The sequence below is a fragment of the Stigmatopora nigra genome, chromosome 10 (assembly GCF_051989575.1).
Source record: "Stigmatopora nigra isolate UIUO_SnigA chromosome 10, RoL_Snig_1.1, whole genome shotgun sequence".
Classification (NCBI taxonomy): Eukaryota; Metazoa; Chordata; class Actinopteri; order Syngnathiformes; family Syngnathidae; genus Stigmatopora; species Stigmatopora nigra.
Genome location: NC_135517.1, coordinates 4,964,030 through 4,975,236, shown reverse-complemented (window position 1 = coordinate 4,975,236; position 11,207 = coordinate 4,964,030). Strand labels below are relative to the sequence as shown.

The window sequence follows — 11,207 nt, the reverse complement described above, 5'->3', positions numbered from 1 at the left end:
GTGCAAGTCGAATTCTAATTGGCTGAAACTTCTGTCAATCATTGCTATCACCAGAAATCCCGACCCCTGTGTTTTCATTTCCTATAGTGTAGAAGTTGACGTCTGGTGGACTGGAAACTATTGCGATCTTTTATGTGAGTTTAAAATCTGGCAAATAAATGTGCGATCTAATATCATATTAATTTAGAGGGTGTATCCGGGCTCATTTGTTACCACAATGCATGTAAATATTTAGTTTTTGAAAACATAGTCCCAACTAAAATGAGTGCAAGTGAATGTGCGGCTCAAAGTTGCATTGTTATGTAGTGGAATATAATGATATGATGCAAATAATGTCTATTTGTGTTTCTAATAGTGTCTGGCATCGTCCGATCGCTTCCTACTTCTGTGGATCTGGCCGCATGCTGTGAAGAGATCCCAGTAGACAAGATCATTGAACGTGACAGCTCGTCAACATGACTGAGCACAAGTCTCCAACATTGAATTTCAACATCGGTGTCCTCGGGCATGTGGACAGTGGCAAGACGTCGCTGGCTCGAGCGTTAAGCAGCACTGCCTCCACGGCTGCCTTTGACAAGAACCCTCAGTCAAAGGAGAGGGGCATCACCCTGGATCTCGGCTTCTCCTCCTTCAATGTGGAACTCCCAGATCAGCTGCGGGAAAGTGGAAAGAACATGGAGCATTATGAAAACCTGCAGTTCACCCTGGTAGACTGCCCTGGACATGCTTCTCTCATTCGGACCATTATTGGAGGTGAGGCGAGATGAATGTCTGGTCTGATGGCCCAAGCTGGACCATCAGAAGCACTGAAGTACATAAACTCATTGGCTGCTACAGATGTCAAATCTATTTGAACTGAGATGACTGACATTGAATATAATCAGGGTTTTAATTTGAGTTTGATTTATGTAATAAAGGGACAATACTATGCAATGTTGATGATTGCCGAAGAGGTTCAGAGGCAGGAGGGTACATATGTTAATTGGTATTGAGTTACAGTACAGATATGTGATACAGATATGTGAGGCATGAAAAGAGAAGGTGCTTTGGCTAAATGCGGTCTTTCTTAAGGGAACTACACAGTCACCTCTAGAGCCAGTTCTTGTTGATTTGTTGGAATTTTTTAGTGGCAGTTAACCAACTCAATTCTAATATTTAATCCACAAGTGTTTTTTCTTTTACAGATTTTTTATACTGTATACTTGGACTTGGAACCACTGCGTTCCTCACAATGCAATTTGTGATCCGAGGCTCATTATGATTGTTATCTTATAAATATAATATATATGTAATTGCAACACCTTGTGTCTTCTTTGACATATTTTTGTGCATTGGAAAATTTTGGAAGCAACATTTTGATAAGAGATCACTTTGGGTTTTTTTGCACGCATAATTCATACATTTTCTGTGCAACATGCTTACATGGCTACTACATATTTGGGACAGTTCCGTCATTATGGTATTCCAATTTTCTAACGCTTTAAAAAGAACATGTCGGTCAAGGAATTTGGAAGAGTTGTGAAGAAAAAAAAAACACTTCACATTTGAACCCCTTAATGTCTTCATTTAATGACGATTTAATCTTCTTACACATGTTAGAGATTATGGTTGGAAAGAGACGGTTAAAATTGGAGTGTAAACATCAAACTTACTCCCTCTCATGTCCCAAGTGGGGAAATCACAGGAAATAGATGGAGCCAAGTGGAAGCAAGAGAAAAAGAGACTTGAGCGCAGGAAAGGAAAGACAAGCAAGCGTTCAGCAGCTCTCATTTCAACCCCGTTAACATTTTAGTCTTTGGTGCACCCCTCCCTTCGATGTTTGTCTACTTGTCCTTTCCTGTTTGTTTTGCTGTCGTCAACTTCTCCAGTCGCCATTACACATGTATATGTGAACAAATAGGTTAAAGCCTATCTTGTACTTACAGCTAATTGCGGATAAACATCCCACCGCTTTTTTTTTTATGTGCGTCTCATAGGGGCACAAATCATTGACCTGATGATGCTGGTGGTGGATGTGGTCAAAGGGCTGCAGACCCAAACAGCAGAGTGTCTTCTTATTGGAGAACTGACTTGTCCTCGCATGGTGGTCGTCCTCAACAAGACGGACCTTCTGCCAACTGACAAAAGACAAAGTGCGATTGAGAAAATGACCAAAAGACTGCATAAAACACTGGAGAACACCAGGTTTGCATCACAGCAAATGTTACAAGAAGTACATTAGAAATTCAGCACCTGACACATCTTAACTGGCATTAATTACATTTGAGAGAAGCCTAACCTACATCAGTCAGTTAATGATTTTTAAAGTTGACACATGTATATGTGCTGTAGATTTAAAGAGTGTCCAGTGATTGCGGTGGCAGCCAAACCGGGAGGCCCCGAGGGTGCCGACACAGAGGAACCACAAGGGCTGTCCGAGTTAATCGAGGTGAAAACCGGCATAATGATCGCTTATGTTCTTTTTAACCTCTTTTTCCCATGAAGTAAAAAAAGGCAGACAGCCTAGAATGCTTGTCTGCTTTTTACTTCATCTTGTGAACTGTATTACAATATAAAAGTCAAATGAACAAATTCGAGAGCCCAATTCATCACATTGCATTTGTTATATAAATCAAATCCAGATTTATATTGCAGAAAATCTAGCCTATCTTTCTCAATATGACTAGAAATAAGTTAATTCTTTTAACAATTTTTGAAATACATGTTGGATTTTCAAAATATAATTTCTAAATGGTAGAATTAAAATATGAAATGACTTATTTTAGAAAAAGTAGACCCTGGTTCTTATTATCTGGGTAATATCATCATGTTTGTCTCCTCTTGTTTCAGCTATTAAAACAGCAGACTTATCTACCATTGAGAGACCCAGGAGGAGACCTGCTGATGGCTGTGGACCATTGCTTTTCCATCCGTGGCCAGGGAACTGTTATGACCGGGACCATCCTACAGGGTTCTTTGAGTGTCAACGACACCGTGGAAATCCCTGCACTGAAGGTTCAGTACTACACTTTGTGAAATAGTGCTTCAAAAGTCAAATATCCTCCTTCCTACATCACTATACTCACATTAGTGCATGTTATTAGAGCAGTTCAACTTTTAAAAAATAATTCAGTGCTACCACAGGAGTGTGTCATAGACTAAGGCATCACTGAATAGAAGGTCAAATGTGAAGCTTTGGTTTGGCTGAACTTGTCATTTTCACCGCGGGGTGGCGACAAATGTTTTCTGTGAAAGCAATTTTTAGGCGAAATACTTTTCTGCAAGTTGGTTTTCTAATATAAGACCAACTTTGCCTCCCCCAAATAAAGTACTGCAATGTGTAGTAAATACTGATAGATTAAATAGTAAGAATCATTTTATATGCATTTTCTAATGAATGAAAGATGCTACATGTGTATTTCATTAAAATACCTCTTAGTTTCATCCCAAGGAGATTTGTTGTTCATTCTGAAGGCAAATGTGGTAGACCTTTAAATACAACAAAATTAATATGCCACAATGATACAAAATTCTAGAGTTTATAATATAAAAAGTAGTCAAACAAAATGTGCATTATTAGTGTAATTTCTGCATGTTTTGAGTGGATTTTTAAAATGTTCAGAAAACTGATTTTAATCAATTACTAATTAGATAAGGCATTTTTTATAAAGGTGAGGTAAAAGGTCAAGTTAAATGTAGTGCACTGTTAAAGTTATTCTATTTTCTATTATTGCTACTTTTAATAATGATTATTCTTATAAAAAATATAGAAAAACATATTTTGCTTCCTTTATTTCTCTATTTTACCCTGTAGTTCCATCAAAACAAATCAAATAATTTACATAGTGGATTTGCTAAATGAATATATAAACAAAAATCCCCCTAAAAGACATCATTTAAATATATAGGTTTTCCAAGTAAATAAAACTTCTAAATTACTGGTGCATTTCTAATTATGAATAATCTTTTATCCAACCCATACATCTTTATTTAAAATATATATTTAATTTTTTTCCAACTATTTTAAATTACCATTATTTATTTTTTAAATACAGGTTTGGACTTTGTATGTAAATCTAAATATAACACTGAAATGTCCCTTTGTGCGAATGACTTTATTTACATTGCATTAAATTTGTTTAGACTTAAAATGTTGTATTCTCTCTCATGTCTCCTATCAGGTAACTAAGAAGGTAAAGTCAATACAGATGTTTCGGAAGCCAGTATCGGGGGCCATGCAGGGGGACCGCGTGGGTGTGTGCGTGACACAATTTGACCCAAAGTTGTTGGAGCGGGGGCTCGTGTGTACCCCGGCCTCCCTACGCACCGTCTTCGCTGCCGTCATCTCTGCCAAGAAGATCGGCTACTTCAAGGGTTCCCTCAACACACGGGCCAAGTTTCACATCACGGTGGGACACGAGACCGTCATGGCCAGGGTCACTTTCTTTGGACTGCCGCCAGACGCGTCGCAACCGCAACCCGGCTCGCCGGAAACGGCCTTCGCCTTCGACAGGGTGTACGTCTACCAAGAAGACTACGTCATCGGTCGTGGAGAGTCCAATTCGGGACCTGACCCTGAGCAGTGGGCCTTGTTGGAGTTTGAGCGGCCAGTCACTTGCCCTCTACTCTGCCTGGTGATTGGTTCCAAGCTGGACACGGACATCCACGCTAACGCATGCCGCTTGGCCTTCCATGGACGTCTACTGTACGGGTTTGAAGATAAAGCCTATGCCGAGACGGGCCTCCCACGCCTGCTCATCTACAAGACCAAACATAAGGAGGGGCAAGTGGAGAGGGTGAGTATAGGCCATTTGAATCCTGTTTTTGGAGGGTTTAAAATGTTAATATTTCAGTTAAAATAGAAAAAGATTTATAATTTACTTGAATCCAAGTTTATCTCTGGTATAACTCTCTAAATCTACCAACACTAGGCAAAATTCTGCAATACTGAGTGACCTAAATACTACTTTATTCTAACTATGACACAAATTTATTAATATTTTAAGCACATTGTTACTGTATTGGAACACAATACAAAATGATTGTGTCGGAAGTGAATATAGTTTGTATTTAGTTATTTTTTTTACTTTGTACGGCTTAACAGGTGGCGTGGCGTTAATTGTTGTCACTTCAGTATGCTTGTATGACACCAAACCAACTGATGGAGACAAGTATAGTATAATAGTAGTAGTAGTATTAGTAGTAGTTTATATATACAAGGTATGGAATAGTCATTGCGGTCATTTTAGGTGCAAAATAATTGAGAGAATTGGGTGATTTTTTCGGGCCTACAAAAAAATTGTGACTCTGAATAGTCAATTGGAACCATAAGGGTGAATAAATGTACTTTGCCTCTGTGCCCTCTCAGTCACCCTGCAGTCCTCTTACTGCTCTCGGCGCTTTGAATGTTTCTCATTGCTGGTGGCACTGGACCATGGCTCGCCGACAAAGCCCGCATTGTGTGTTCATAAACAGACACGTACACACAAACAAGCGCGCATCGGCTGTCCCGCCGAGCCCCGTTTGAGACGTGTGGGTGCGCATACTTCTGACACAGACATGCGTGCGTGCGGGTGGCCGCCTGACGCCACTCGCCCCGTCTAGCTGTCAGAGACTGGCGCTGTTTGGACACACCTGAGTAGCACACCCCTCCGTTTTCACATGACTCTCTGGGTTAATCTGTTCCCGCTCTATTTTTCAAAGTACCACACAATACATTTCTCATTGTATCATTGTGACATAGTCAAGCCACAAAAGGGTGCCGGTTAAAATCATTCTGGTTTAAGAGAAACGGCTCATTGGCGAGGAATTCATTTTCAGTTTGAGTCACAATCATAATTGCACCACTCCAGGAAGCACCCCCCCCCTGACTAACAACCAAACAATTTAAATTAAATTTCACTTTTGTTATCAATTGTTTCTTAGGAAAAGTGTGTGTGTGCGCCACTTTGACATTCCAGTTAGATTTTGTCATTGTGACTTCTTAAAACAACAAATCTGACAGTTGCATCTGCATCTTTTTTTATTTAATAGTTAATGGCTGTTCATTTTTAGCTGTATATATATATATATATATATATATATATATATATATATATATATATATATATATATATATATATATATATATATATATATATATATATATATATATATATATATATATATATATATATATATATATATATATATATATATATATATATATATATATATATATATATATATATATATATATATATATATATATATATATATATTAATAATTAATAGCGGAAAAAATCGCTAAGTAGTGATTTTGCGATAAGTGAAGACATGATAATCAAGGGATTACTGCATATATTTATGTACGTGTGCATATATATATGTATCTATGTTTTTAGATAATTAATTACTAACCTCTACATTTTTTTTCATAATTGACATTTAATAATCTGTGTGACTATTCACCTCCCAAATTAGGAATTAAAATGTCCTTACTGTAAATAACTAGTATTCTATGAATAAATAATAGGATACATGGTTTTGGAATGTAGCAAAAATAAAAGCAATAGCCTTTTATATTGTTCACACATAATTCAAAAGCGGCACATGAAGTTAATTTCCATTTGCATGTCAACCCCTCATGTCGGGGTGAAATTCAGGTCGTAGGTCAAGTGTGTAGAGGGGTCTCGTCGTGTTTGCACCTTAAGGTGTTGACTGCTTCACTCCTCAACTCTCAAGTGAAACGATGCGTACGGGAGGTCAGACTCTGGTCGTTTTGTGCCTTCTGCCAGCCTGCAAGTTTTGGTTCCGTTTTTGTTTTTTTTAGTGTCGGACACATTGCTGTCATTGTTGAGATATGACTGACTCTTCATACGGTCTGTTGGACATCTATAGCTACTGTATGTTTCTTTTTATCAGCTCATCAGTCACGCTTGCGGGTCAAACGTTCAAAAGTGAATAAGGGGAAAAGGCAGAAGAGAAGACGAGCTAGTGGTTGTGTTGAAGAAGGCTCAGAGACAGAACGGTGCCCTCCTGTTATCAGATTAGCGATGGATGATAAGCAAGGAACACAAACAAATAGCGTAAAATGTGCAGGAACAAGGAATCAGAGACAGCCAGGCGGCAAGACTAGAAGAATGCGCTGGTAGTGGGCTTGATGCGGGCACGTGACGTGACACAGGAGGGTATGTTGTCCTCAGGAAGCCATCATGGCTGACAGTTTCACCGTTGTAATAAGATTAGTTAGTACGCCATTCATCAAGCGCTTCCAAAACACATGGCGCCCTGGGGTTCAACTCTTACATTCTTCCTTCATTCACACAGGTAACAGACGACTACACTCTGATTGGCCGGAACCTGTTCAAGAAGGAAACAAACTTGCAGATCTTTGTCGGACTGAAGGTCACGTTGTCAACAGGCGAAATTGGCATCATCGAAGGTGGCTTTGGACAAAGCGGGAAATTCAAAATTCGAGTTCAAGGTAACAACCAAACAAATCTGGTTAAGCTAGTAGGCCAAATGATATCTTCTTCTTCTCTACTTTAGTAGATTGTTTTCAGGATGTGGTAAGATTGCTGGTATAGGGCTAACATCTCTAGTCACATTCCCAGGATTCCTTTGGGAATTGCCTGTGTTCCGGGGGAAATCTGTTCTGTATTTATTTTACTTTCTGTTGCTCCAAACCCACTGCTCCACACCGGGAGGGGAGAGAAAACAAAAACATATCAGAAAAGAGAGCCTCACCTACATCCTCTTCACAAAAACACACACACACACACACAAATATACACTTGGTCAAAAAAAACGTACTACCAACACATTCATTGCCATCCATGTTAAAAATAGGTCAGATATTCAGTAATATAAATACTACAACTAATATATACTAGACCATACTAGATTCTATTTACTTTATAATTTATTTGACTGTTAAATTTTTGTTTCAAGACTAAAAAAAGTAAACAGCTTTCATAAATGGAGGATTATTGTTTTCTACTAAATGCAGTAAAATGCATCAATTACAACCTGATCTAATAGGATTGGATATGTCAAATGGGATTTTCCATGTCAAATTGAATATGAGTGACTAATACAAAATGGAGATCAGTTCCGGCTGGAACTTCTTACATAGCTTGTGACGACGTTGCAACGTGCATGCACACTCAATTTTGTTAAAGCCAAAAGCACAGACAAGACGTTCTTCTTTCTGACGTCATGCTTATGCGTGCATTCTCACAAAACATAGATGGTCTAAATCTTGGGAAAAATTCCTAGGTCATAAAAAAAGGTGGCCAATAATGCCATTTGTCTGGCATGCTTTAATTCTGCTAATTGTGCCTGCACATGATTATATTACTGCGGAACCATAATGTGATAATACCACTTATTCTGTTTCCTAACCTATACTGTACTAAACATCATTTATTTCTCATGTGCGTCATCCACTTGAACAATCACCCCTTTCCCAAATACTGTACTTAGAAAGTTTACCTTTTTCAGCCCCCCAAAATTATTACAAATGTGATGATCTCATTTAAAAGACAATATTATTTACATATGGCCATTGAAGGAGAGATGGACATTTTTTTTGCCCTGCAATTGGCTGGCTACCAATTCAGGGTGTCCCCTGCCTCTAGCCCAAAGTTCGCTGGGATAGGCTCCAGCACCCCCATGACCTTTGTGAAGCTGAAGCAGTTCAGAAAATGAGACAACAAACAGTTCAATGCTTAGCGAGCCATAAATAAATTTATTGAAAATGGTCTCCAGGAACTGGAAATGTCTAATTTTCAAATCACAAAGGTGGAAATACGGTTTAACCCTGAAGCAAATCACAGCGGGGGTTATAGATTTTTAGGGAATGTTGGCTGTAAATCTGGCTCTGAAATTGTATTTAAATTATGTCCCAATTGCTTTTCAAAAGGTCTTAAAACTCTGAAATTTAAGTTGATGAAACTTGTAGGAAACCCGTCTTCCATCATGTAGAAATGCAGTTAAGTGGAAAGAGCATTAGAACATTTTCAAGCACATTTATGTATGACTTGGTCCTTCTGTCAGTTTTACAATTCAAATGAACACCAAAGTTTGATGCTTAGAGGGAAAATAATTCTGCAGTACGTGTCTGCGTGTGAACACAAGTTCATTCAAGTTTGCTCACTCTAGTGCAGCCATAACTCACACAGATATCTCTCAGTGTTCGGCACAAGCGTAACAGCCCTTACATTGGCATAACGATAACAAGAATGCTGGCGCCATTATGTATTAAGCCAGACAGACAGCATTGACACCAGAACATTGCTTTACCTTCCGTGTCCAAAATCGCCGGTGAAATTAGCAAGGCAATTTGAACGGAGCACAAATAGAAACACAGAGTGGGCAGAAATGTGACTCAGCATTAGAAGCATGACAAAGTCACTCATAGTTCTCAGGGGATTAAGGTCAAACCACATAACAGATGAGTGCACATCATTGGCATGGATGCACCAGACATCTTGAGGAACAGAATGCTGTTTTTCGACCCTTTTTTTAGGTTTTAAATCTCAAGGATGAAGGCTACAGGGGACGTGAAAAGAAGGATGCATTTCTGCGAGGTCTAAAACTTCAACAAAGTTCAGTTCAGTTTGAATTGTGGTCAAAAATTCGAGACAATGCTTATTATATGGGGCAAATAATTGGTGACTTTTCCATTAAGATTAGGTTAAAACAAAGGGTGGGCAAACTTTTTGGCCCAGGGGGCCACATTGACTTAAAAAAATTGACAGATGTGCTGGGTCAGCACAAGATACGATACATATAAAAAAGTGCATCTGTTAACAGTACGTACATATGAAAGATAAACAGAAAAAAAGACTAAAGTATTAACATACTCATCACTCATCATTAAAGTAAAAAGTATAAAGTAAAGTAAAAAGGAATGTATTAAGAAATATTAAAATGTACTTTAAAAAAGATAGAGGCCCTGTAAAACGTGAAAACAAAGAGAATGAATATAATGTGTAAGCCATTTTTGGGAGTAGAAGTTTTCTTTAACCAATGTGCTTGTTCTCCCTAGGCTTATGTGGGTTTTCCAAAGGGGCTGGACATAAAATGTATTGGCTTGCCAATGGCTATTTGCAGATTTTTCAGGTTTACCTGATAAAGTGTCCAATGCCTATTGGTTATACAGTAGACTGGAGCCCTTCTCCTTTAAGATTCTCATACGGCATGCAGTGTAATGGGTTTTCAATTAGGGCATTTTAAAATTGTGTTTGTGGATCTTCTCTTCAGAGGGTCTTCGCCCAGAAACCAAGCAGTTGCTGTCCTCCACCACTTCCAAGAAAAAAGGGAAGGGAGGCGGCAAAGACATCAATGAAGAGGAGCCCAAAACAGACAATCATCCTGTTTACATTCACTTGGATTTCAAGCGCTATGTATTTGATCCCCATAAGAAGATGGTTCAATTATGAGCTCCAATGGTCATTGGAACATTCAGCAAGACTTATTTGCTCTTGGAGTATGACACACTGACTTTATTTGATATGTAGGAACATTTAATTACTGGTAAATTATGCAAAATAATGTAGCTGCAACTGCTGTGAAAAAAAAATAGCTTTTCTAATCTGATTTGCAAATCATTTTTGTTTCTGTACTGATCTGATAATGGCATTTTAAACTAGCTAAATATGAAGGGGAAAAATGTCTTATGAAGCAATCATGTTCTTATCTTGTTTTTTTTTTGCTCTTTCAATGGGGTCAATGATTAATCATGCAGTAATTTTATTTTTGTCATAATTTCTTCAAACAGTGGCAAGGCTTTGACCCTCAATTCTATCAGATTAAATTGGAAAAAGTCAAAGAAATAAAACAAACCCCATTAGAAAACTTCATTGGCCATTCATTATTTTTGCAACACTTGTGATGTGCTTTACTAGTCATTTGGTGTTGTGAAAGCAATTAATTGTTTCGCTTCAAAATAAAGTGAATTAATTAGCAATGGGGGAGAAAAAATCCAGAATAAAATTAATTGGTGCTCCATTTGTGCAACAACGCAAAAAGTACAAAAGAAGCCATAATAAGCTTCATAGTCTCAGTGCAGTTAGAAATGTCATGCAACAATATGGGAAAAATTCCTTCACCTTTCCCACTCTTTACCTCATTCACTGCCGTTGACGGTGCTCAATGTCCAATCCAGTTTGACTGGGAATAAACATTCTTTTTAATTTCATTCGTGTGTTTAAATAATGCTCACCATATAATATATAGAATAA

General features: G+C 38.1%; 1 protein-coding gene across 2 annotated transcripts; it reads left to right on the top strand.

Moving 5' to 3' along the window:
• The first annotated feature begins 71 nt into the window (after positions 1-71).
• eefsec (eukaryotic elongation factor, selenocysteine-tRNA-specific) lies at positions 72-10,826 on the top strand. 2 transcript variants are annotated; one of them, XM_077727255.1, is made up of 8 exons: positions 72-134; positions 356-753; positions 1,977-2,184; positions 2,332-2,428; positions 2,830-2,994; positions 4,161-4,775; positions 7,288-7,444; positions 10,228-10,826. In XM_077727255.1, exons 2-8 carry the CDS (start codon positions 456-458, stop codon positions 10,404-10,406), a joined length of 1,719 nt encoding a protein of 572 aa, XP_077583381.1. In that variant the 5' UTR covers positions 72-134; positions 356-455; the 3' UTR covers positions 10,407-10,826. The 2 variants fall into 2 exon arrangements, with proteins under 2 accessions (XP_077583381.1, XP_077583382.1); XM_077727256.1 differs by having other exon boundaries at positions 82-134; positions 413-753.
• The last annotated feature ends 381 nt before the right edge of the window (positions 10,827-11,207 follow it).